The 27,556-nt window shown below is 39.8% G+C and overlaps 2 protein-coding genes across 7 annotated transcripts in view; one reads left to right on the top strand and one right to left on the bottom strand.

Moving 5' to 3' along the window:
* Window positions 1-9,080, bottom strand: part of mib1 (MIB E3 ubiquitin protein ligase 1) — a 57,659-nt gene extending 48,579 nt beyond the window's left edge. For all 6 annotated transcript variants that reach the window (XM_005912536.3, XM_014332113.2, XM_005912539.3 and 3 more), the window contains exons 1-3: window positions 8,176-9,080; window positions 7,230-7,401; window positions 931-1,060 (exon numbers count right to left, since the gene is read on the bottom strand). In XM_005912536.3, the coding sequence (XP_005912598.1) occupies window positions 931-1,060; window positions 7,230-7,401; window positions 8,176-8,404 (531 nt within the window). In that variant the 5' untranslated portion in view covers window positions 8,405-9,080. The remainder of the gene's footprint in view (window positions 1-930; window positions 1,061-7,229; window positions 7,402-8,175) is intronic.
* Window positions 9,081-11,876: 2,796 nt separating this feature from the next.
* On the top strand, window positions 11,877-26,933 carry abhd3 (abhydrolase domain containing 3, phospholipase). The gene is made up of 9 exons (XM_005912542.3): window positions 11,877-12,170; window positions 14,484-14,647; window positions 16,349-16,531; window positions 17,831-17,876; window positions 20,505-20,617; window positions 20,890-21,063; window positions 22,900-22,948; window positions 23,036-23,201; window positions 23,357-26,933. The coding sequence occupies exons 1-9, from the start codon at window positions 12,009-12,011 to the stop codon at window positions 23,536-23,538; spliced, it is 1,239 nt and encodes a 412-aa protein (XP_005912604.1). The 5' UTR covers window positions 11,877-12,008; the 3' UTR covers window positions 23,539-26,933.
* Window positions 26,934-27,556: the final 623 nt, after the last annotated feature.

The following is a 27,556-nucleotide window of genomic DNA, read 5'->3' as shown; positions in this document are numbered from 1 at the left end:
ACGGGCAGATTCCACAGATCTCCATATGTAAGCTAACGGTACCCTGACTGCTGTTACACACCAGGATAAAATCCTCAGACCTGCTGTCACACCTTATGCTGGTGCAGTGAGCCTTGGTTTCATCTTGGTTCAAGTCAGTTCTTATGGAAAATGCAGCTCAATCTTTACAATCAATTGTCACCTTGTTTTCTAATTTTGCTTTTTAAATTTCCTTTTGCTGTCCACAGAAACTTAAAAGTATAGAAGGAGCAGTAATGGACTGATCTCTTTGTGTTACGCTCCTAACATGTTGAGTCAAGCAGTGAACTTCCTGTTTTGTTTCAGGCTACTGTGCTTTGTTTTTTAACCAAACCATATCCTGGGATGTAAGATTGTTTTTTCCTGCCTAGGATTTTTTGTGAAAAAGATCTTTGAGATTTCTCTGGCAGGTTTGCTAGGCCTGTATTACCTCCAAGGATTTATAATCCTTTTAGTTGTACAACTTTAAAATAAGGCAGAGACAGTTTTGCCTGCATTTCTCAACGCTACCCATTAATAATCATGCATATTTATCTGAACAAACAAAGCTCACTTGTGAAACAGGATTTAGTGGAGACAAATTTCCTGTCTTTTTATTACCATTGATGTTTGAGTTGACCACTGTTTACCTTTATTGACTGTTTCAATACTATGGTTGTTAAAGATTATTCTAAGTGACTGGGACCCAGATGAGCTCTCAGATGAGCAATTTTATTTATAATTTTATTTATAATTTTATTTATAAAATTGCTCATCTGTCCTTCTCTGTAAAGCTAGGAATAGTTAGTAGGCACTGAAAGCACATCGCTTTGCCATTCTAGAAAATTGGTACATTGCTTGCTTTTGGCTTGGGGAGGGAAGGGGAAAAAAGGCACAGTTAGAAACTCCAATTTTTCTGGCAGCTTCCCTTACCTTTCCTCTCCTCCCATTCCCTCCATCCTGGTCTTCCCACTGCCAGTCGACTCCTCTCACAACCCGACCACCAGCAAAGATTCCTCTGGCTGTGATTTTCTTTGACTTGCGACGTGACTCCAAAAGTACTCTGTCAAGACAAAATACGTTTTATAAATGTAGACCATTATTGTTTATTTGGACAAGCATTAATCACATGCACTATACTCATCTGTAAGGGTTTCTGTCAACTGTGTTTAGGTAGATCAACTCACATGCATTTTAATTATGTGTAAATACTGCAGAGAAGTGCCTGTTGCACAATAATTACTAAATTATATGCCACAATTCATCCAGCCACAGCTCGTCCTTAACTGTGTGCCTTCTGTCCAACTTCACTTTCCGTACATGGGACGCTGTTACCATCCTCTTTTGTCACTCAGCACCTCGTGTTTGATTGAAGTAAAAGATAATAAACAAAAGACTTCTGTCACAGTTAGGCTGGATACAGACTTTTGCTGGCAATTTTGTAGAGCCTGTAATGTAACCTATGGAAGTGTTTGACGTTGTCGCCAGTATTTACCGTGTGATCATGTCCTGGTGTTTTACACGCAGTGCCAGCGATCCAATAGAAATAAATAAAATGCTGGGACTGTTTTCCCTTCTGGGTCCCAGCTCTTATTTCCCCACTTCTTTGTAAAATCCTTCACATTCATTCCAATAGTTTTGGCAATCTCCCTCCAGGAATCTGCTGACGTTTATGAGTCCTTATATTGATGCTATGATTATTATTCTTTATTTTGAGACAATAATTGTTATTCTCTCACTGATAAATTTTTAAACTTTGGCAAAAAAGTAGCTGGAAATGTAGAGGACGAATCGATAGAATCAATAGCTGTAGGCCACATCGATCTGATGTGTAGTTAACTTCTAGGGAGGTGTGTAGGGTATGCCGTAGGGTACGCCATATGTTACATCGCAAATTCCCAGCTAAAGCAGTTAGAAAGGGACTGGAATTGATTTTATTTTCTAGTCTTACTGACCACTCAAGGAACTTTACACTACAGCCAAAAACACAAATGCATTCAAACAGAGCTTTACTGAACTTCATGTATTTAACACAATTTAGAATTACCAGTCAAACTAACATGCATGCTTTTTGCAGTGTGGGAGGAAGCTGTAGTCCCCAGAGGAAACCCACACAGGCACAGGGAGAGCATACAACCTCCACACAGTGATGCGCCAAACAACCCAGAACCTTTTAGCTGTGAGGCAGCAGGGCTAACCACAGCAGCACTGTGACAGCTGCCCTTCCTACTACCATCTTCTCAGGTATTTTTTAAAATCACAAACACACAATGTCACAGTGAATAGTGATTAGCTCTCTAGAACACAAAAAGTTTTTATGCACTCAAAATCAGACACTAAATTTTTGGCACAGCAAATGAAAAGTAAGAAGTACTCAAACACACCATTACAATGCTCTGAGGCATGCTCAAAACACCAGCATAGCTATAAGGAAAACAAATTAATAGATATTGGCAAATAAAACCTCAGACAGAGCTCTAACAATCAAAGACCATATGAGTCTTGGTAGGCACAGCAGCTGGACAGTGTAGGTCTAACCAATGCAAACAGCTTGTGGCCTCTAACCACTCCCTCCTCAGCAGTTACTGAAAGAATCTAATGTGGTGTAACAAAACACTCCTCCATGCAGTAGGAGCAGTGTGAGTCAGGGAGTCCTCAAGCACCCATTGTACATTATGCAATGTCTGTCTCAGGGGAAATGCAGTTGAAAAGTCTGCCAGCTGTTGGACCATGTGTTCATTTACTAAACTACGGTGTTTAGCTAATATAGGCCTGAAATGGATGCATCAGAGTACTGACGGTATAAGTGGAATCACAGTCAAGTGCTGGTTGTGCAATTTAGGAAGTAAATACTCTTCCAACAAAATAAGCATCCTTACTCTTCATCTACAGCACAGAGAGGAGCCCCCTGATAACTTTAAGCTCAGCCCATGAGCAACTGTGATCCGGCAGCTCGGGGTGAAACCAGAAGAGAATTTCTCTTCCATTTCAACTCTTCTGTTCTTGTTGTCATAGCAGAGAAAACCTCTCTAACGCTAAAAAAAAAAAATACAAAACTATAAATCAATGGAAAATCCTGCAGGATATTACTCAGACTGTTCAGGTACACTTTTTTGCTCTCAAACATATGTTGGCACTTAGTCTATAAAACTTAAAGATCCTCTGATAGAGGGCAAGGCAGAGTAAAATTCTTTTCTTCAATCTGACCTGATCTTACCTGTGTGTGAATTATTTAGTAACAAAGTCTCTACTTTCAACTTCTGAAAAATTTATCAAAGCAGGAATTCAGATAAAGGATATAAAAACAAAATTCGTTTTCCCACATAAACCATGTCATCTGTAAACAGGCGATTTGGCACATTAATTTGATTTTGGTGAATAAGACAGAAAAGACTGATCGCATCAGATGTCATATGCTCCTGCTGTCAGCTGTTTAATGCACGCAGTTCCTTGTGAAGGATTCATGACAAATAAAAGATGTTTTTGTAACATTAGCTAAGGTTGCTGACAGTGTCAGTACTTCTTGAAGAGTCTTTACTGTAATCCTACCACTTCCTTTACAGTAAAACCAAAATTGTGAGTTACATGATCTTACCCATCTCTCTAGAATTTTTTAAAAGGTATTTTCAGACAATAAAATTAGCTTTCAACAGACAATAAAGCCCAAAAACAAAAACAATGGGGCACACAGTGACACAATTCAATCTGACTGTCAACATCAACTTCAGGTAAATACTGATAACAATATAAAGTAGGGCTGTGTGACATGACCAAAATCTCATATCCCGATATAAGACATCTATCATCCAGATAACGATATAAATCACAAAAATGTAACATTTTCTGTAAATTCTGTGAATCTCGGGCAGCTCGACTTGCGTGAAGTGTTTCCAGCTGGGCGTCATGCCAGTCGAGTGTTTTAACGATGTATGAAACTATATATTTTTAGACATAAGTTGTAACGACCGCAGTTTTCTTTGTGAGTATTTATTACACAGTGTGCTGCAGGAAAAAGCCTGACGGCTCTTTTTTGCTTTTCATCCGTAAACACTCTGCATACTCTTTCAAGTGATTCAGTTTATTTTGAAAAGTCTCAACAGGAGCTTGAGCTTTATTGTGAAAGGTTTATATGGAAAATAAAAAAGCGGACATGCGGTGGTTTTAACATCGTTGTTGCTAACGACAACGCATAAAAACAGGCGCTTGTCCGTCTGTAGTGTGGTTATATTAAATATAAGAGAAAGAAAGAACTTTAAGAAATGAACATAGCCACTACAGTGACCATCAAAACGATGAGAAAAAATTGCCGTAAACAGTTTATTTTGCGACACCACGAAACAAACGATAGCGTAAAATGAAACGATAAATGTTTTTATATCGTCATCCGATATATATCGTTATATCTAACAGCCCTAATATAAAGTGTGGTAGAGTCACTCTCTGAAAACTAAATAATGTGAAAACACTGGATTTCACATGCCTAATGTTATTTTTTCACATCCTGAAGCAGTTATAATAAGTGTATATTTCTTATTATAATAAATAAAGACAAACTCTGCAGCAATACTTTGTCTAAACTTCAAAAAAGTAAAACGCCTAACATTTCCCACTTAACACCATCACAAACTGTTGTTGGCAGGTGTGTTGTTTTGTTTGCCAACTTATAAAATATTTTTCATTACTCTATAATGCGCTGACACCATCTCAAGCAGTTTTTTTTTCATAGAGACCCAAGGGGATCTGACCTTGCACTAAAGGGAAATCACTTGATTCTATTACTAGTGCTCAGTGTTGGGTAAGTTACTTTAAAATAGTAACTTAGTTACATTACTAGTTACTTCTCTCAAAAGTAACTCAGTTACTTCAAGTTACTCGTTACTTTCAAAGTAACTAGTTACTAGGGAAAGTAACTTTGGTTTTACTCAGAATTCTCTTGTTAATGTGTTTCTTCCATAACTTTGCCAGTCTTCTAGCTTGCTTACTTGCCACAGTGCACTGTGCCACCTACCAATAGAAAGGAAAAGATAATGTGCATATTTCCACGAGAGAAATCCCACGCCTGGACCGTCATTGACTGCTGCCATGATTCTAGCCTACGTCACAGCGTCATGTGCGCCTTTTACATCCAACACAAAAACTGCAGTCGTGGTGCTTTCGATTGTACTCAGAACTCGGAAATTCTGCCTTCTGAATAGGAAGATGTAGGTAACACCAGACTGCAGATGAGCTGCATACAGGGCTGGACTGGGACAAAAATCGTCCCGGGCATTTTGACTAGAGACCGGCCCACCATTATAGGAAAAATCATAAAGCCTTTGAATGAAAATAAACACTGTTGTGACAGTGATGTACACTGTTCTGATGGTATATATGCATCAATCTATCAATCGTTTGTTGTAAGATTCAGATAATTATTTTTTAAAAGCTAGACATTTTAAATGAGAATAAGAAAGTATTTCTTTGTGCCCCCCTCCCTGTTAATGCCCTACCTGGCCCCCCTGGCAACACTTTGCTAGACCCGCCCCTGCACAGTTACCAGCTGTCAGCTACATAAAAAGGATCCTGGTGTTATTTGTCTCTCAGAAACAGTTCATAACTTCCCTTCAACTCATTCATGTCACCTAAAAGGTAAACCTGTTTCTCCATCACCTGTTCAGCTCTGATGATTCAGTAAGGACATCTCCTGGTTTCATCTTCATGTTTCCCTCTCACCAGATAACCAAACCATATCATGACCAGCAGCTTTCAGCTGTGGCTCCAGCAAACATCAGCTGATACTAGAAATTAATATTAAATAAATTCTAACAACAGCTGATCAAGCTTAAACGTGCTGCTGTTGTTTAGCGCGACATCCGCTGGTTTCCTCTTTCGGCGCAAAGTGAGCGATAAACAAACAAGAGAGCCGATCAGCTGATCATTGATCAGTTTCATGATTGAAGTAGAAACGGAGAGGGAGGGAGAGATGAGAGAAGAAGAGGCAGCTGTGCAGCAAAGACACAGAATAACTCCAGCTTTGTGCCTTTTTCATTGTAGCTGAATTACGGGACAAACTGTTCCTTTTCACCTCAATAAGAAACGCGTAATATTTTCTCTGAATACCAGACGGGACGGTTGGCAACTCTAATAACTTATGAACAAAATAAAGTTCAACATCATAACATCAGCACCACCCAGCTGTATAGAAACTCCGTCATGCTAGCTAGCACGCAGTACGGAAAAAGTCAGCATAACGAAAATAAACTCCACCTAAACTTGGTTCATATCTGACCCAGAGAGACTGCAGGTCATAACTTCTTACCTGAAGTTCAGTTCACACTTGGACCGGCGGCCGCCTCGGGTCTCTTTTCCTTCTGCGTCCCTTTTCCTTCATCCACCTGCTGGCCTCCACCACTTGCTAATGTTACTGAATCTGTGGAAGCTCCGCGATAGCCACCACACGAAGTAACGAGTAACGACCCTATCTAAATCCCAGTAACGAGTAACGCGTTCCTGATTTTGGCATAATAACTAGTTACCGTGCTCGTTACCACAATAATAACGTAGTTACTGTAACGCGTTACTTAATAACGCGTTAGTCCCAACACTGCTAGTGCTTAATTAAACCTTAAATACATTTTGAAATCAAATGGACAAAAACTCTATAGTTTTGCCTAAAGGTATATTTTAAATCGTGAAAACAATACCATAAATTTGTAAAAACTAGTCGACTAATCACTTGAACTGACAACTACTAGTACACAAGAAAAAGAAGCTGCATGCATCCTCCAGGAGACAAAAAAAGATTATATGTTCTCTAAATGGGAAACACTGCACTAATATGATTTTTGAAAAGGTCTGACTGATCTTAAGGTGAGGCTGAGTTGTTGCCAGGCAACTGAGGGCTGGGAGCATAGAGATAGACACAGTCTGCCTAAAATGCAGGGTGCACAAAAGACCCACAAATATCATACACACACAGCTACACAGAGTGTGTAAAGGGGGAGACCAGCCAATCACAATGAAATACAGGGATTACCTGTCTACTCTATGTCTACTTTATAATTGTTGGGTCTACGATGAGGAACAATAAGAGCAAATATTGTTAGATTACACTAGAAAACAGCTGTAGTAAAGGGCCGATCGCTGCATACAGATGAGAGAGCAGGGAATAAAATGTGACACACTTTTGCCTCATGTGATTTTTCGCCTCTGTTCACATGGCAATCTAGAATTTTATATAAATATTAACTAACCTCTCGCTGCCTGGGGTGGTGATCCTGTAGAACCGGTGTCTCAGGTGATGCTTGTCTCCATGGTAACAGGTTGTGCAGAGGTCGTAATTGGTGCACTCTGCACATTTCCAGCGAATACCAATGATGGGCTGTTGACGGCAGGTGTCACACATGGTTCCATCATGCTTGATGCCTGAGGGAGCAGAATTAGTCGTAATTTAAACATAATAATGTGCACAGTACACATCGGTAATATTACTGCAACAACTTAGCAGCACCTTGCTACCAACAATGTGCATGCTATCAGTTCAAAAAGAGACATATTCTTCATACTATTAAAAGAGCAAGATAACAGATTTATTAATATACTGGCAGTTGGATTTGTTTTTCCTTTACAGCTCCTTAAAATCTTTTCCCCTTCAGCATGTCCTTACAGGTTGATCAACAGTGTAAATTACTGCAGGAAACTGCTCCTTATCCAGTGACTAACCAGGGGGCGGATATGGGATGTCTGTCAATCGGACGTGTACTGAACGAAGTAATTGGATTGACATGTATTGCTATTGGTCCTTAAAACCACATCATGCTTCTAATCATTTACATAATTAGTACAAAAGTTTATCCAAGCAGTGTGAAGTTCAGAGTCATGATATGTTTACGACAGTGACTTATTTTCATACCTTCTATACAAAGCTTTCACTGCCTGTGTACAGACAGGATATAAATATAAATGGGGCAGTTCGTCTCAAATGGTGATCTTATTATATATTCTTAAAATATTTGTAAGTAAGTTGCTTCTGAGAAACACTGTAAAAAGCTCCCAAGTTAAGCCAAAAAAAAGAATACATTTTAAAAAGTCCCGTAGCTTGCAAACGGAGCACCCCTCTGTTACACTGTAAGCCACTTCCATGAGACTAAAACTCAGCCTGAAAGTGCGAGCAGAAGCAAGCAGCGGAAGTGAAGTTACCTGTTGGAGCACTGTCTAATATCCTCACGTCATAAGCTCCAGAACAACGGTAGTTGGCAGCCGTCCCGTTATCCCAGACAACCACCACCTCCTCTGGACTTTCAAAACTCCTAACGGTGCCGACATGTCCCTCTCCTCCATCCTGCTTCCCCCACTTCCAGTCAGGTCCGCGAACCACTCTTGCTCCAACTCCTTCCATCATGGCTCGGTTATTCCTGCCGGTGGTCATTTAAGAAAAGATGTCGCAAAGGTACAACAATCCTTAAAAGTTACCGAGCTAGCACTCTTTGCTAGCCAACTATGTGTGCACTGGTAGAGAGTTTCCAAACGCAAGCGAGAGCAAGTCCTAACAGGAAGGCGACTGGAACAATCCACAAAGCTAGCCTGTTAGCTGTGTGTAGCTGTAGTTAGCTGCCCAAGAAGGATTCTGGATCCTCTCCCAAAAACTATTACAACAAGCTAGCATCAACCTCGAGCCAGTGGCGTCCAAGTGTTGCCTCTGGCAGTGTGGAAGTTAATACCCCAAAGTAGCCAACAGCTAGAGCAGATAGATCTCAGTACTCAGCAAACTGCCAGTCCCTCTCCTCCAGTCCACACACTTGAATCCCACCTCTTCAACTTAGCAGGCTAGTGAGCGAGTTGCTAGCTATCGCAGCTAGCAGGATAAAGCTCTCCTGGCTCCCTGTGGCTGGAGTGAATGTGTTCCTTTTCGATGTTGCTTGTCCTTATTATTATAGTCTGCGATGCGGAAAAAACCCTCCGACATGTATCCTTTATCAGCTAGAGACGGTGCCATAGACTACTCTCAGAATAATCGCGTCGCCATTATAGTCAATCACCGCTCAGACAAGCAACAACTAGCTCCGGAGCTGGACGATAAAGCACGAAGACGCGAGGCTTGGAAAACAAGCGAGTCTAGCCATTGCGCATGCGCACCTGTAATACGCTCGAGCATATGGACCATCGCCAACTCATAATACATGTATTACCGATTATTACACGGTTTTTGTTTGTTTGTTTGTTTTTACGTTTTTTATGTTCTTAAAGTGTTTTTCTTTAACTATTAATTTTTTCTTAATTTTCTATTTTATCTTTATTGTGATTATTCCTCGTTTTTATTTATTTTGTTTTCGTGTTGGTTTTATTTTGTACATTATTATTTTTACTGAAATAATTTTAATACATGGCAATCATTTTGATACATATTATAATATCAGGGTTTTAAATCTTTTGGTGATGAACATTTATATAGTGCCATTTAATTGCTTCACTAATTTTCCAATCAGAATGACAATTTAAACTCTCCCACATTCTAATTTAAGTGATTTCACTAGTAAAGAACAACAACAATAATTATAATCATAATGACGATCATGATCATCGTTATTATGATTATTATTAGTAGTAGTAGTAGTATCTTTCAGCTTCTTCCTTTATTGGATTTCTGCCTTCATTTCACATCTCTTTAATCCTCATCTGTTACACAAACTCTCTGGATGTCCTCCTTCGCTGTTTCTCCCCTGCACATGTCCACACTATCTCAGCCTCTTTGTTTCTCTAACTTTGTCTCCACATTGTTCATCCTGAGATGTCCCTCTGAAGTACTCAAATTACCAATCCTGTCCATCCATTAACATCTTGAACGCTCTAACCTCCAGCTCTGCCTCCTGCCTTTTTGTTAGCCTCCCAGTCTCCAAACCAAACATCATAGGTCTCACTACCATATTGTAAAACTTCTTTCACTCTTGCTACTACCCTTCTGTCACAAATCACCCCTGACACTCGTCTCCACCCACTCCACCCTGTCTGCACTCTCTTCTTCGACTCTCTTGTGCTGTCTATTGCTTTGGATGGTTGTCATTTACCTTCATGCACGTTCAGATTTCCACCTGACTCCCTCCTGTTCACACACATGTATTCAGTCTTGCTTCTACTGACTTTCAGTCATCTTCTCTCCGGTACCTATACCTCTCCCGGTTCTCTTCCACCTGCTCCCTACTCTCACTACAGATCACAGTGTCATTTGCAAACATAATGTACTGAGACTCCTACTTGACCACATCTGTTATTACTACTGCACAGGACACTCACTATCTCCATACATGTCCTGCACCACCCTCACATACTTTAGCGCCTCTCCTGACTTCCACATACAAGACCACAGTTCTTTCAGTTTTTTTGATTTTTGATGGGCTTTTTGCAGCCATATGAACTGACACGAATTTAGAACAAAATGGGATCCAACACACAGAAAATGCATAAGTCATGAATGGGTAAGTCAGAGGGCACCTTTTTTAATTGTTTCAACTGAGTAATAATGTATACTGTAGTTATCAAGACACATATTGATTGTCCATTTATTTATTATGATTTTTAGAGTTTTTCTTTCTGTGCAGTCAAATACCAAATATATTGATAGGATAGTGAAGAATTACTGAATGAAAACTAAGCTCACCAATAAAAAATGTTAAACTACATTTACCTACACTAGAACATATTTAAGGTAACTTCCATATTCATTGTAAGCAGTTTCAGCCTTACAGGTACTCATCAGCTTATGTTTTCCTTGTATACAAAATTATGTACCAGATTGTCAAACTATTAAACTTTAATCACCCCAGATTACATTTTAAAATGTGAGATTAGATTATTTTTTTAATTGTCTGTTTAAAAATTGAAAGGACTAATTCTCATATGAATATGTTCTACTTTATCCCAAAAACGTCTCTCGTGTTATTAGCGCGCTAACTATTTTCATGGTGATCTAACATTTGTTTGTACTGGAGGTTTTGTTCCTTTTTATTTACACTCCAAGTGAAAGAACAATTCTTTAAATGATTGCTCTCTTGGGTCCCGAGAGCAAAGCCTTCCATAGGGTACTGCAAGTAAAAAGTACTGCAATAATGAGCATAAACATGCACAGAAAACACAGCATCTCACACAATATACCAGTACTTTGTGTAAGCAATGTTTTTGAAAGGCTGTTTGATCAGGTCAGTTGCACAAGCTGAATGTACAAAATGCATTTATTCACAGTAAAAACATCTTTCTAAAAAATTTACATCATTTCATTTTTTATTTAAAGGTAATCCAAAAACAATCAGATTAGATTACACTGGTTTCCAATCCAGCTGAATATACATATTCAATATACTGAATGATTGTAACCCTTTGTGTGGCCCTTGGATCAAAAATGCTCTTTAAGCCCAGTGATTCCCTGTTTTTGGACTTGTGAAAAACTGAAAATAATAATAATAATAATGTATTGAAGTTTGTTTTTTTTAGCCCAGGTTGCCTGTCTGTGGGAATAGATTGGAAAACAGTTGCCATAAGGCCCCTCCAATTAAATTAAACTATACAAATTTCCACAAGGTACACACCTCCACTGGTCCCCATGGAGGTGTGTACCCGCTGGGGCATTTGCCTGTTTTGCTTGGTAAGTAAATTAATTTCACCCTGTACTTCCACAGCAGTAAGTGTATTTTCTGGAGGTCAATGTGCACAGTGATGTTGCTGCTGTTTTTCCAAACACCTTTTTATTGATTTAATTCGCCAGCTTTAGTTTCGCTTTAGTTTTTGGCTGAACCGTCAGCTTTCCAATCCCTGTGCTGCACTGCGGGTCTGTGGACTGCAGGGGGCGCAGGGATGATTCTGAGTTCCCTGTTCTGCATAGCCGGTCAAAGAGCGCCACCTGTCGCTGATACCTATATATCTCTGTCCTTATCGGGTCCCCTTGACTGTCTCCTTCACTGTGGGCTCGCAGGCACACACAGCCGCGTATCACCAGAGCTGGCCGCTGTCCTCGCAGTACCTGAAACACCAGGGACCTTGCAATGATCTCGCTGGACTTAAATTTCAACATTTTGACTCGGGACCTGTCGCATTACCTGGAGAACCAAGTGAAAGTTGGGCTGTTCGGTTCGGGAGTGGGTCTGTCTCTGGTGCTGGGCTTCAGCGCGGCGTACACCTGCTACTATTTGATCTCAGTAGCGAAGGTAATTGACATTAACTTAAGGGTCTGTGTCTTTTGAGGGGAGTCTTCACGGTATACGGCTTGTATATCACATAAATCCCCGTGTGCGGTGTGTGGTCTTTCGCGGAGAAGCATCTTAACTGCCAGGGACTGGTGATGGTACTCGGCGTAGGTGCTGATGGAGGTGTCTGTTAGCTGGCATCAGTTTAACTGGAGGGATAACGCCGCAAAGCAGCACGTGTACGTCGGATGTCAGGCGACGGAGCAAACACTAATCCGTATATAGACCCAAAATGGGTGTTATCCATATTAAAGTTTAACTCGTATGTAACGAGAAAAGGACTGCAGTTAGACGTCGGCATTAGGGAAGCTAGGCTAGCTTTTACTGTAAGCTAGAAATGCCGGTAGAAGGTGTTATGTAACGCCCGCTGAGCTGCCGCCGTTCATTTGTAAAGGATGGAGACGAACAGCGTTCACTAAATGAATAAAAAGAAGCTTTTCGTCTGTGACTTTAGGGTTTGAATGTATAAATGTGGTTAAAATAAACGTGGATCTGTGAAATTGCCAGTCAGAATCTCTTAAAGCGGTGGTGTCAAACATGAGGCACGGGGGCCAGAACCGGCCCGCCAAAGGTTCCAATCCGGTCTACTGGAAGGGTGGAAGTTTTTCTTTTTGTTTTTTCACTTTCTTTTTCACTGTACTACACAGGGATGAAAAACGTATGGCTGTTTAAGTGTTGGTAGAGCTAAAGTTGTTTAGCATAAATAAAGATTAAAATACTGTAGGTTTTTTTTCTTGTTCCAAAAATCATTATTTTTTATTGTTTATTTTATTTTTAATTTGCATTTATTTATTTCTGCTTGTAGCAGAAGTCACTTGACCTTTGAATACACCAGAAATATTGTAGTTCTGTAACTTTTATTAAGTTTTTGTGACTCACAGTCTTGTGAGTGGCAAAGTTTCAATAAAATTTCAGTTTTGATTTTGTTTGGGTTTTTTTGCCAAACTAACAAACACTAAAACTAAAGATATTGCCTTTATAATTTTATTTTATTTTATTTTAGTCAGTTTTTTTCACATCTAATTTTAGTTTTGTTTAGATTTAATTACCTAGATTAACATTTGTAAACAACACATAAAAACCAATCACATCAAAATAATGCAAACAATATACACACACTTTCTTCTGCTTTCAGAGGTTTGATGGTTTGAGACAGAAAAGACAGTTTAGACCTATTTTTTGTGAAGGGGGGGGGGTAATTGTGCTGTGGAGATGGTAGTAGTTTAAAGGAAGAGGTCTCATCACTCACAATAACATTGTGAGTGATGAGACACACACACAGTCCGTATAAATGCTTTCTAAACTTGGTAATGCAATTCCCAACAACATGTAATGGAAATGTAATAAAACCTGTAGCTTAAATTGCTTTAAACTGACTTCCCCACCATAAGCGATGTGATACAACCACCAGGTACTATTTGTCAGTGGATCCCGGAGGTTGCTGGCTCTCAGTAGAGGAAAACCTTTACCAGATTGAAATGGTTGAAAATATTTGTTTTGCAGCACAAGCTGGAATTGGGGAATGTTCGCCTTCAAATAGAAGTTGTGGCTCTCTGCTTTTGCACTGAAGGCAAACAGGATCTGTTTCTAGTTTGCACCACACTTTTCACCGTTTCACTACAGCTCGGGGACTAGCTGGCCAGTGTTTGTGGATAAATCTGCCACTTCCATTCAAACTACACCAGCTACTAAAGAAATACCTATAGCCATTTTTCCTAGTGAGAGGTGGTTGCCAGGGGGTGAGTGACTGGTCTTTAGACCTGCGTTGCCATGGAGAGTACCTGCAACCTCCAGCAACCACTTTTATACCCTAAGTCAGGGAATGCAAATTTTGTGTGTGTGTGTGTGTGTGCGTGTTTATTTCTTTACATTAAAAGGTTGGTTATTATGCAGTTGTTTAACTAGGCCAGCTCACTTGAGATTATATTGGGCCATGTGTGGCCGATGAGTTTGACACCCGTGACTTAATGCAAAGTAAGCAGCTTGCTATGCTTGAACGTGGTTGTGCACATTAATCATGCACAACTGTAGGTTTATGCACTCATAAAGCAAACTCTGTCACAGTTAGATCTGTATTGGTCTGTATTAGATGTGATTTGATGATAATGAATATATTTAGATTTAGCTTTACCACATGTGACAGTAAATTTATTATTACAGTAATGGATCTATTGTTAAGACTAAATAACAGCACTTTAAATGAGTCCTGTAGGGAGACAAAGTCTCTTATATGATTTTAACCTGTGCCATCCTACATTCACGTCTGTTTTGCAGAAGCCACAGCTGATCTCTGGAGGTAAGAAGTTCTACCATTTTCTGAGGGAGCAATGTCCAGTAGTGTCAGAGACCTACTACCCCACCTTTTGGTGTTGGGAGAGCCGCATCCAGACTCTGCTGAGACCTTTCGTCACAGCCAAACCGGGGGTCATCTACAGAAAGTAAGTCCCCGCTGTGACTGATGTGCCAATTGTCACTTTCATCCTCTAAGCTTATATTTTATTTCTCCTTTGAATCAATTTTGTTCCGCAAGAGATTTCAGCATTACTAAATGTCAGGGAAAACATTTTGAGTATTTTGCTGCTGACTGTGCTTGGCTTTATCAAACTTGCTCACTGAGAAATTGCTGTTGGTCGTTCTTTCCAGTGCCACAACTGGAAACAAATCCGGCTCTTGTTCTTTGCCAATCTCCAAAGCCCAGAGGAGAAAGAGATCCTTTGTGTCACCGTGCTGGCTTGGTCCGCCAGGCCTGCTCCTTGAAAATGTTCATTCTGCTGAAGATTAATTGGCACTGCATTCCCTACCCCCCACATATCTCAAGATATGAGATTAGAATGAGTGAAGACAGATTTGGTTTTAATTATAACACATGTATAACTTATTTATTTGTTTTCACTTGGGGAAAAAAAGACCCTCATTTTCCGTGTACATGCGTTTTGCCCAAGTCTGTGTGTTTATAACTGTAAACTGTACAACTGATCTGATGTCCTTATGTTTAGGTGTCTGTACCATGTACTAGACATTAGAGTAAAAGACAAAAATACAATCTTTAATATTCTTTTTCCTTGTTTTCTTAATTCCTTACATAAAACCACAGCTGATTTTGTTTAAATATGACTTTTAATTCAAGGGAAACGGTAAAGAATTAAGAACTGTACACCATTAATCTGCCACAAGGACTTTGACACTGCCTCTGCTTTTCACAGAGATCTTTGTCAAGGAGAAAAATGCTCCCATAATGCCCCTGGGTGTACAGATGCTAGTGGAGGTCTGTGCTACCGCATCAAACCTAGAAAGACTGATAGTTGCATTCACTCAAGTCATTATCACATGGCCTCTGGGGACAGCAGGACACTCCTCCTATAATGAAGTTATACAAGGTTGACCCAAGGACGGACAGCGTGAAAGATGTCCGATGTATCGTAGGCTGTCTGGGTGAAATTCCACTCAGCTTGTTGTCATAGCTGGGGATTAGCACCACGGACTCTGCTGGTTTCTCCGAATTGGCCTTTCTTGACTTTAAAGTCTCGCCTCAGGTGCATATTTCATGGCCGTTCTGTAATTTCACGCTGTCTCTCTTAACCGCCGGACGGCCAAGTTGGGCTCAGCGGCTGTCGCGTGTGTGCGTTTGTGTGTGCGGAGCAGGTTTAAAAATGCACCGAGACTGAATTACATCATCTGCCACGCACGGGTTGTGCATCCACGAAATTGATTAGCTATAAGAACCCATTGGTGCAATGGCCTCCTCTTTATTTGAATTTGCTCTGTGTTGCAGAGTCTGCTGACAAGGTGCTCGCAAGGGAAATGAGGCAGCTGTCAGTGAGTGTTGTGCTCACATATCCAGTCCCCACTTTAGCAGCGTGTGTAACGGATGCAATGAAGAAATCCCGTTACTTAAAAGTATTAATTGTGATGTGAAAGAAGAAGTGGACTATTTCCACTGTTTCTATAGCTATTTCATTAGCAGATATGCTTTTTAATTCAAATTTCACACCAGTGTTGTCCCATGCTTGTGTCTGACTGTATATATACTGTATATATACAATGGATGAAACGAAGAAGACGATATATACAGGCGCACAGAGTGATCATTGTCAGGAAGACCGGTGTTGCTGACTTGCGTGTCCTTCTCGTCTCTGCAGTGAGCTCATTAAAGCAGCAGATGGAGGACAGATCTCTTTGGATTGGTTCGACAACGATGACAGCCTTTCTCATCCCGACCCTGCCACCAGGCCCACAGTCCTCCTCCTCCCCGGTCTGACCGGCACCAGCCGAGAGTCCTACATCTTACACATGGTCCAACAGAGCCGGGATCTGGGCTATAGGTGGGTGATCTTGGCTGAATAGCCTGGCTGACTCAAAGAACTGACAATTTCTCTGCTTTATGTTCTAATTTGCTATCCACACAGACTGCAGATTTCATGTCCAAATAAAATGAAAGAACTTTCACTGGCTTTCATGATTGCAAAGTAAAATCTGCAACCAGTTCTATAGTGCTTTTGCAAGATTTTTTATACCTTTATATAATGGGTCCATGAGTGACAGGGGCTCGGGGTTATTTGAGGTGAAATCACAAATAAAGTGGGCAGCTAAGCTCCGTGTCGAGAGCTGCTTTTGTAAATAGCCAAATGTAGCTCGAGCTTGAAGAGTTGCAGAGGGAGGCACTTTTTTCCCCCTCCACTTTCCTTCATCTCCAATAGGCCCTGTCTGTGTTCTCTCTGCACTCATTCTTTCACACAGATTTGGAAAGGCATGGGAAGAGAGCCGGCAAACTCAGCATCTTCCACCCCTCTCCCCTGTCTGTGTAGCTTAATTAATTACAGCTTATCCGGGTACAAGCTTTGCAGCTTAGCCCGGACCAGCCTCCGAGTGTATGCTGCAGCGTGTGTTTAAGCACTCCACCACCACCACCACCTCCTTCTCCCCCCTCCTCTCGCCCAGCACCCTGTACAGCTCTGCCCTGCTGCTGCTGCTGCTGCTGAGTTATGCCGATTATAAAAACAGCAGGTCTGACTCCAGCAGATAATAGATGACTGGCGAGATGCTGATGCCTTTGCTTTGCAGTACAAACACAGTTCCTTCACACAGCTGTGCCTCCCTGCGCACTTCATCGTATACACAGTTCATTTCTTTTATGTAAGAAATGTTTGTATAAAGAAATCTGGGCTGTTGCTTTCATTTGGAAGTGAGCTTTTATAGGCTTTTGATTAACTGTAAAATCCTGAAATTGGAAGGAAATGTAAAAAATAAGCCATTTACTAGCGATTTAGCCAGTTTGAAATCTGAAGTTGGTTAGTTTACACCAATCGAAGGCACATTTGAGGATGTTTTATCAGCAAACTTTGGATTTTCTTCTGGAAAGCTGAGTAAAAGAGCTAGTCAGTGGTTGTTTAATGCACTAATCAGTTCAGATCTCCTTATATTACATACACATGTACAACATATACAATTACTTTGCAGCATGCAGTTAGTTTTTATAGTAATAAATACTATGTATAAAATGTCAAGAAACAGCACTACATTCTCGACAAACTCAATCTAATATATTCAAAATGTAACATTTACCTGCTGCCCATTAAATTTGACGGTGATTATTAAAATTATATATGTTTTGTGGATTTCAGATGCGTGGTTTTCAACAACAGAGGAGTTTCTGGTGAAACATTACTGGTAAGATCTGTTCCAACACGTGTCAAAGATTTCATTCTTTTTTTTTTCTTCTTTTTCGTCCGTGAGCGCCGTCCATGTTCACAGCGTCAGACACGACTGTTTAGGACAGCTGACCTCCCTGTAGAGTTGCTCTTTTTCTTCTGTTGCACACGTGTCGCAGAGCCCACAGGGAGCCTGAGTGGACGCCGAACAGACAATGTTGCTGCACAGCAGGGATTAAGTTACAGACAGATACTGTATTTTAATGCCGAGCCACAGAAATATGAGCTCGCCAAACACGTGCTGTCCCGACACCTGGCTTAATCTCTCCTCTTGCACTCGGGTATATTGAGCTAATACAAATTAGCTCAAACTTGGATATTGTATTCCATGCACATTGCATTTAATGGCTCCACTCTCTGCACTCTCTGCATGTCTCTGCTTTAGAATAGAGATACCGTCTACTACCTGCTACATTTACTATCACCACTGCATAGAGATTTTAGTCAAAGTGGTGTTTTATCACCTGGAGAGAGTGCACAAAATCAAACCTTCAGATTTGAAACAAGAGCAAAGGATCCAGTGTCACTGTGTTTGATTGGGGTTTACATCCAGAACTCAGTTGGTTCAGCTGTTATTACATTTGAGCTGGACCCTGTAATCCTGGCACCGTACCAGGTCGTTGGGGCAGTTTTCTCCCTCTGTCAGTGGAGAAAATGGTGCGATATTCAGTGCAAATGCTTTAGCACTTGTATGCTTCTCTGCCCAGTAAGTGTGAATATCCTCCATTGTTCAACCAGGCCAGTTTTTCCAAATGGCCCACTGTGTGAAAGATGCACACTGATACAAAGATTATCCCTAAGTGCTATAGCCCTATTTCCAGACCTTGAGAAAACGCCTATTACATTACACTCTCCTGTGGAGTTGCTTTGCAGTGAATATGTTCACTCTGCTAAGTCTGTTCCCCTGAGACATTATTAATTTGTTGTTTTGTTATATATTCAATAAAAAATAAGCATAGTAAGATCTGGTGGCCTATTAAAGTTCTGCTCTTGTCCAGAACTATTAAAGGAAGCATAAGAGAACAGAAAAGCAGGAATATAGTTTGCCTGAGCTTCTTCTTGAATCCTAATGAGCAGCCTTGGAGAGCTGAGAAACTGGACTTGTTAAATAGGCTCCTTCAAGTTAGAGCAGGCTTGTTTTAAATGTTAAGTAGCCTGCACTGAGTAATAACACTGTTTCAAGTCGAATAAAATGTCACCCCCACATACACAGAACAGCATTCTTATCATACTCAGAAATTGCCAAATAAACAATAATAATGAGTCTCAGAAAAATGGGTTATCCTGTGCTGGCCTGCTAAAACATTTTTTATGTAGATACACAGCGTGAACAGGTAAATGTGAATCCACTTTTCATGGCTTTATAGAGAGGAGATTCTCGTGGTCTACTGAGCAAATGACTGAAGGTTTCAATAGAGTTCACTCACTGGATACTTCATTATGTACACCATGCTATTACTGAATTGGAATGCCCTTTGCCTTCAGAGATACCTTAGATTCAATAAGGTGCTGAAAATATTCCTTAGAGATTTTGGTCCATATTGTTGTGGTAGCATCACCCAGTTGCTGCAGATTTATTTACTGCACATCTTTGGTTCCATCACAGGTGCTTTATTGGATTGATACTGACTGTTAAGGGCATTTGAATACGGAGAACTCTGTGACATATTAAAAAAAACAGTTTGAGATGATTTAAGCCTTAGTGATAACATGGTGCGTTATCCTGCTGCAACCAGCCATCAGAAGAATGGTACACTGTGGTCATAATGGGATGTACATGGTCAGCAACAATACTCTGGTAGATTAGGGCATTTAAACAACACTCAGTTGTTACTAAGGGGCCCAAAGTGTGCCAAGAAAATATCCATATTATCATGAGATCACTGGCAAAAGCTTGAATGATCGATACTAGGCAGGACGTATCCATTGCTTTCAACTCATCAAACCAGGCAACACTTTTCCAATCTTCTGTTGCCCAATTTTGGTGGTCCCAATGGGAGCCTCTCTTTCTAGTTCTTATCTGAGAGGAGTGATAGTCATTGGGGTCTTCTGTTGCTGCTGTAGCCCATCTGCTTTAAGGTTTAACGTGTGTGTTTAGAGATGCTGTTCTGCATGCCTTGTTATTTGAGTAGCTGTTGCCTAAATGCCAGTTCAAAGCAGTCTGGCCTCTGGACAAACATTTTCACCCAGAGAATTGCAGCTCATTGGATATTTTCTCTTTTGAAGGCCATTCTTTGTAAACCCTGGAGATGGCAGTGTGGAAAAATCCCAGCAGATCAGAATTTTTTGAAATACTCAAACCAGCCTTTCTGGCACCAACAACCACATCACATTCATTTAAATCACCTTTCTCCTCTATTCTGATGCACAGTTTGAATTTCAGTATGTCTGTGGACTGTCAGCCTGTCTCCATAAAATCCTTTAGAAGAAACAGCTGCCCTACCAAACTAATAAACTGTAATGTCATCTAAGTTTTTACTATACTAAGTTTCCAGTTTTCACTTTTGTTGGGTCTTCATCGTGGTTTTGACAGAGACAAAGAATCAGAAAGGCAGGAGTGACTGTGTTATGTTGCTGTCATACCCAGACCCCAAGGACCTACTGTGCAGCCAACACAGAGGATCTGGAGACTGTTCTTGAACACATCCAGAGGGCCTATGAAGCTGCTCCACTCATGGCTGCAGGAGTGTCCATGGGCGGGTAATGGAGCCACTCTTTACAAGCTAGCTTGCACATACTGCTAATAAAAGTCAGAATAAACATTAAAGCTACTTTTCACGATGCAGCTTTAGTAAACTTTGAGATATTGAACATTTACTGTGTGTTGGGGACATGTCAGTGCTTTGTTTTATTATTTTCCAGTTGTCTGCCAAATAATGTGTTTTTTATTGCACAACGGTAATCCTCTGAATTGGGGGATTGGTCATTCAGTTTCCCTCTGTCCCTTCATCTCTCCCTCTCTCCATATTCAGGATGATGCTGGCAAACTACTTGGGTCGCAAGGGCCGGGAAACCTGTCTGAAAGGGGTCGTGGTCTTCTCAGCGGGCTGGGATGTGTTTGAGTGCACCGCTTCACTGGAAAAACCCCTGGACCGTTTCCTCTTCAACTCCTACCTCACCAGCTGCCTACAAGCCTCTGTGCACAGGTCAGCCAGGGCCAGAGCAGGGATTAACACAGCCACTAAGTCACTGCCAGTGCTAGATTCTAAACAGAGGCTTGAACAACTGGGTTTCAAATATTTATGTTTGGTTTGCTCATTTAAAAGTTGTGGGGGGGGAGGGGTATGCTTTATTATTTGTTAGGTGATGAACAAAACATTTAAACAAAGCCTGACTACATATCCACAATATATTCCTACTTGTGTGTTAATATGAGCAATGACATATACATATATATATATTTACCTAGTGCTGCCTCATCATTTTTCTTATTGGATATCACTGAGTTTTTCCTAAGTTATTGTGTTAGAAGAAGAAGTAAAAGAAGATATTTTTTATTTATCCGGTTAGAAAATTTAATTAAAACTAAATAGCTCAAATACATAGACTAGTGACAGCTCGATAAATTACAATATGACAAAACAAATATTTTAATAAGGTAAAAGCCTAATCGGAAATCAATAAATGCTTAATCATAATTAAGTAAATAATAATTATGATGATGTAGTGGTTTGCACTGTTGCCTTCCAGCAACAGGGTCAAAGGTAAAGGTCAAGGCTGAACCACCTTGACATGGTGTCACTCTGGGTAATCGAGACTTCCCCTCGCTGTCTCACTGTCATTTGCTGTGTAACCATATGTCAAATGCAGGATGGATAAATAGCCGAGTGTAAACCTAAAGAGCACCTTTATTGCATTGATGATGATGATGATGATGATGATAGTAAATCCAGAAATCCAGACTAATAACAGACTAAAGGACTAATAACTGATTTAATAGCCAGGGACAACACAAGGGTGGATTGATAAACACTGAGGAGAAGACAGTGCTATTTCTACACATGAGGGTAATTAGTAGAAGTGGACACAGCAGGGTCATGAGGCACATGTGATTGTAATGAAAGACATTGAGGCATGAGGTGAAGTAAAACTAAACACAAAACACAAGTGAGAAATAACGCCTAAGATAAGGCAGGAAGTGAGAAACAATAAACAGGGAAACGCAGACACGGGACTGAAATAAACGAAGAAGAATTGACAAGAGGAGAAGACGGGAAACACTGAGGAAACAAATGAAACTGGAAAAATAAATTATAACAAGAACTAAAGGCTCCAAAAATGCTAGAGAATAAATTAGGATCAATAGTCACCATTATGAACAGCTAATGAATTCAATGCCAAAAGTTCAAAAAGCCACAGTCCAGAATTAATAGATGGATAAAAATATTCTTATATAATACACAAATGGCATCCACAAATGGCATCTTCATGTTGCCTAGCAGCTGCAATTTTTTCTAGCATTTATGCAATTAACATTTAACAAAAGTATCAACTCATTTAGATCCACAAAAGTTGAATTGAAGCTGCCTAGCAACGGGCTAAAACGGCCCATTTTTCACAGCCTCTACAACCCCCACGTTTTTTACTTCACTTGATGCGAATGAGAATATCAGTTCATGCTTATTTTAAATAAATATAACTGATATTAGCTTATCATCAAGCCAATTGTGATCTTTAGAATATTGCTATTTATGACAAATACTGATGACAACGTTTGCACATCTGAAACCGGGATCATGCTGAGAGGAAATGAAGGTTTTGTGTGAGGAGCTGAATTTCATTAGCAGGAGGAATGTTCTCATATCGATGTTGATGTTTTATTGAAAAAAGCTTTTTTGAATTTATCTTTTCTTTTCCGGGGTAGATTATTATATTGTTACAACCTTGTCAGCATTTCTGGGGAATATTTTCAAATGCAAGTCATGTAACCTAACAGCAGTTAGTGACCTGTTTTTTGTTTTTGTTTTAAATCTGCCCCGCAGGCACAGACCAGTGCTCGAAAAATGTTACGACATTGATCATGTCATGAAGGTAGGGGATTATTTTCAGCGGCGTTAAGCCATGCCAATTTCATTAAATAAAGTAGACCGAATAAATCGTTTTACCGCATTCCCACAGGCAAGGACCATCCGAGAGTTTGACGAGAGGTTCACCTCCATAATGTTTGGTTATCCTACCAATGACGACTACTACCGCGATGCCAGTCCTGTCCACAGGCTCAAATCTGTGCAGGTGCCAATGCTATGTCTCAACGCTGCTGACGATGTCTTTTCTCCATCTCACGGTGAGTCTCCAGTCCAAAGTCCAGTTCATGGGTGAAAATACTTCAACTACGTGAACTAATGATAACATTCTGGCATGTCATGTAAAGACATTGCACAGAGATTAAGCAAAAAAAACAAAACAAAACAAAAAGTGAATTCTGTGTTTTGTTTGCAGCCATTCCAGTGGAGGCAGTGAAACAGAACCCTAACCTGGCCATGCTCATTACCCATCACGGCGGCCATATTGGTTTCCTGGAGGGCCTGTGGCCACGTCAGAGCACTTATATGGACCGAGTCTTCAAGCAGTTTGCAAAGGCGGTCATTGAGCAAAGCAACCAACTCAAAGACCTCTCCTGATAAGAAGATGTAACTGATGTTCTAGTTTTACATTTTTATTATGTCTTCTTGATACATTCTGTCCTTTATTTCTTCCATTTTAAATCCCATTCTTGTTTTTTATACCTTATTCAGCCCTTTCTGCATTACATCTACCTTTTCCTCTCTACCAGACCAGTTCTGCAGTTTTTCTTTCTTCTGATGACTTCTTCTATCCTTGCCCTCCATAGGTCTGTTCTATTTTTGCTGCCACAAGCAAAAAAAAAATCCTCATTCTTTCTCATTTTAAAGGGCACATTTTATTGAATGCAGCATTTGTGTTGCACTCAGCATTAATTTATTGATTCCATACAGTTAAAAGTCTGTAGTCCTGCAAGCAAAGCTGTTCATGTCACAGCTGAAATACTGAATCTGTGCCCATTTGTGCATTAGCTAGCTAAAGAATTATGTGATTACCGTGTGCAATCATCAGTACTGTACATGAGATTCCAATCATTTTTGTTTATGAAGCATCCTCTATTGCTTTTATCATGAAGACATCTGTAGGATTTTAGCCCTCAGGGATTTTTTTTTATTTCCTTAACTTCTTTCCCTCCTTTGTACTTTCTCAGTTATTCTCCTGGAGTTTGAGTTTTTCTAAGTTTACGTCCACACAAAGTTATTTATTTTCTTCTAAAGTAATAGTTTCATATTTTTGTCTTTTCAGTTGTGAAGCTTGAATTCACTTTCTTTTAAATATGATGCTAATATCATGAGATGAATAGCTTAAAGATTGAAAGCATAAAGATTGGAAGCAGAGGAAAGCAGCGCCTCTGAAGCTCTAAATAAAATGCAGTGCCGTGAAAAAGTATTTTCCCTCTTCCTGAGTTCTTAGGTTTTTTTTTTCATATTTTCATACTTCAGATCAGCAAAATAAATTTTAATATTTAACAAAGATAACCAGAGTAAATACATAAAAATCTGTGTGATGATCTGAACCATGTAAGTAATGTAATTTAATAAATGTGCAAAAAAATAAACAAATCAGGAAGAGGGAAAATACTTTTTCTCTGCATTTTAGTGTAATGTTACTAAGGGATACTTCCCTCTCGTTGCCAGGAGAAGAATTGTCACGGGAGAGGAGTACCCACAAATTAAACATGAAATTGCAAAGCTCTTATATTTTGGCATAATTTTTGTCGCTGTTAATAAATAATCAGAAAGCAGTCATAAAGAAACGTAAGTCCTCGAATGCAGTAGTTTGAGCTCGCTGCATAGTAATTACACATTTTAAAGCAAAAAAGTGCAAATTTAATTGGTTTTTATCTTATTTATTTATTTATTTGTTGCATAGTTGACATTTTGCTACATCAGATGGTCAAAAATAACTATTAAAATATAGGTTTGCCTAAAATCTGTCCAATAATAATAAGTACTCACCTTTACCACACACAGACAGATAATGTAGTGCCTGGACTAAAGCTTTGTTTCTTTTACCTCTGAAGTTGTCAGAGGTAGGAGTGACGCCACTCTCGAGTTGACCGTTCCAGCAGTAGTAGTAGTACGTGGAAAATATCGTATTTTGGGTTATTTCCAAATTTTTGTAGTTTATAATTTTGACTTCTCAGATGCATAACTCATAATTTTTGAGTTATTAAGTAATTTAGCTCCCCCCCCCCAAAAAAAAAATAAAAATAAATAAATAAATAAATAAATAAATTTTCAGCTTGTATAGAGTTCAAATTGGAAAGTCCTACATCAAAGTTGGGATTTCCAACTCTTCAGTTGGAACACAGTATATTTCCTAGTCTCATGAGTGACTTTAATGTGTTTGGTTACCCGTGTAACCCTGGTTCTCTGAGGTATCTCATGATAGGATATGCCCTCCGACGTAACGAAAAGCTCCACTAGCACAAAGTCCTTCTACGATCTTAATTGCTGATCTATTTGGTTCAAGTCCACTGGATGTCTTTGTCATCAGTGCGTGCGAACATCTGTGTGGGCATCTGCGTACCTGCCTGTTTTTTGTGACTGCACGGAGTCGTCTGTGAAGAATTTAAATAACAGTGGACCAGCTACCCATCTATCCCAGGCAGTGGGCATAAAACAGACTTCAGAGAAGTGTAACAGAAAAAACTACGCAGCTATTGAGTCTCGAACTGTAAATCAATGTCCATCTCTGCAACAGAGTATAATCAATGCTTAAAGCCTAGGTTATGCTCTGTTAGTTCATTATCATGTAAACTGTCTGCAAAAAGAATAGGCAGACACACGGACATCCACAGAAACCTGCTAACCATCTGATGACGAAGGGCTCATTTATAATAGCCCTTGGCCTCAATGTATAAAAGCAATGTATATTTGTCAGTCCGCTAGTTGAGGCTGCCATTTTAATAAAAAAAAAAATAAAAAAAAGGAAAAGTCTACCTAAATCAACCTGTTTTAGAGCTTTACAGGGATAACCAAGCTGAGCTAGTTTCCCCCTTCTTTCATTCTTTATGCTAATCAAGTAACCGGCCTCTGGCTGCAGCTTCATATGTAGCAGACCGAGAGTGGAGTGGTGTCAGCCTCCTTATCTATCCCACACTGCGAAATCGAACAAGCATATTTTGAATTGTTCCTGTCTGTATGTCTCCTGCATGCACTTTTATTTTGACTCATTCTTCCATTCATGCACCAAATAGTTTTACGACATGGAGACAAATTCATCAATGACGAGGAATGTAAAATTGCACTATGTAAGTTGAAAAATTCCTTAATGCAAAGCACTTCATTTCATGAGAAAAATGAAAGTGCATCCCAAAGGTTGAACAGAGCAAATGAGAGTATGGAAATTTCACAAGGTTTTCTTTCTTCAAATGTTGAAAACGAGTCCTTAACGTAGGTCTGAGGGTGCTAGACTCAGTGGATGTGAATGAAATAATGCACACGGTGACTGAAAGTGTTAGATGTTGCTTTACTAAATGCAAAGCCTGGTTTCCAGTCATTTTTTGTTTTCTTTTGCCAACAATGATCAAGGGGCTGGCTACCATGTATGAGTTAGCATCAGTGAAACAATCAGATCTGACTGGAAGCCAGACTTTCAGTAATGCACTGCGTGAAGGATTTTTCCTGTTCCTGTGGAATTATTATTTTTGTGTTTGTTTGTCCTACCAAGTGTCCATTGTGCAGCATGTGTCTTATCAGTGTCATCATGTCCTGAACGTTAACACCACTTTGTAATATGTAGCACAAAGGACATGTTTGTCTGTTCATAGGATTCATTTCATTTTTTTACACTGTATAAAAAGAAGAAAATTAAACATTCGGTTTAACATGTGCGGCAATAAAGAGTTTAACTTTAAAACAATGTCTCTATATAAGTACTAGTATATACGGATTATCAACATGAGTGTAATATGCTGTATTTAATAAATAAATAAACAAATTCTAAGTCATTTTGGCTCCTGTCTCCAGATTTGTTTCTTTTTTCTTTCTATTCTTTTAAACTTGTTTTTTCTGTAATAATTACATTTAGAACACAAAGTTGGATAGCCTTCCCAAGAGTCGCGTGAGACTGCCTTCATCATCGTTTTCTGACGCCAGGACATTTGACAGTCCACCATTTGAGCTGGCTTACTGTGTGACCGCTGTGTCACCAAAGGGTCACACTGTCTCTTCTCTCACACCATCGGATTGGGATTTGGGCCTTAGAATTGACTCACTCCACACTCATGAGCTTAGCCGTTGATAGGATATGCATGACTGCAGTAGTGGATGTGATCCACCAAAAGCCAACTGTAATCCGCCAGCACTCCACTTCCCCACAGACCAAGCCCTCAATAAGCCCACAGACAGATGAGCTTCGGTTATATGAAAACCTGTGATTAATTAGAGTAGACTGCCAAGAAGGGTGAGTAATTTTGTCTATCTATCTAATATAAATGTCCCACTTTGGACTTTACCCTCCGTATCTGATCCAATTGTTGCTTTTTCTTGACATATCTACTGGGATTGCCACCAAAAAAATTTAAAAAGTGGCAAATTTCATATACATACATATCTCTGAAGCATAAGCAAT

The sequence above is a fragment of the Haplochromis burtoni genome, unplaced genomic scaffold, assembly GCF_018398535.1.
Source record: "Haplochromis burtoni strain Fernald_Lab_line unplaced genomic scaffold, NCSU_Asbu1 Contig_3, whole genome shotgun sequence".
In the NCBI taxonomy this organism is placed as follows: domain Eukaryota; kingdom Metazoa; phylum Chordata; class Actinopteri; order Cichliformes; family Cichlidae; genus Haplochromis; species Haplochromis burtoni.
This window is presented reverse-complemented; position numbering and strand designations above follow the sequence as displayed.

Excerpts from the sequence above, each read along its gene's own strand:
- abhd3 (XM_005912542.3), top strand. The coding sequence starts at position 12,009 with ATGATCTCGCTGGACTTAAATTTCAACATTTTGACTCGGGACCTGTCG. Across the intron at positions 17,877-20,504 it reads TTTCTGGTGAAACATTACTG|ACCCCAAGGACCTACTGTGC; the intron begins GTAAGATCTGTT and ends TGTCATACCCAG. Across the intron at positions 20,618-20,889 it reads GCAGGAGTGTCCATGGGCGG|GATGATGCTGGCAAACTACT; the intron begins GTAATGGAGCCA and ends CTCCATATTCAG.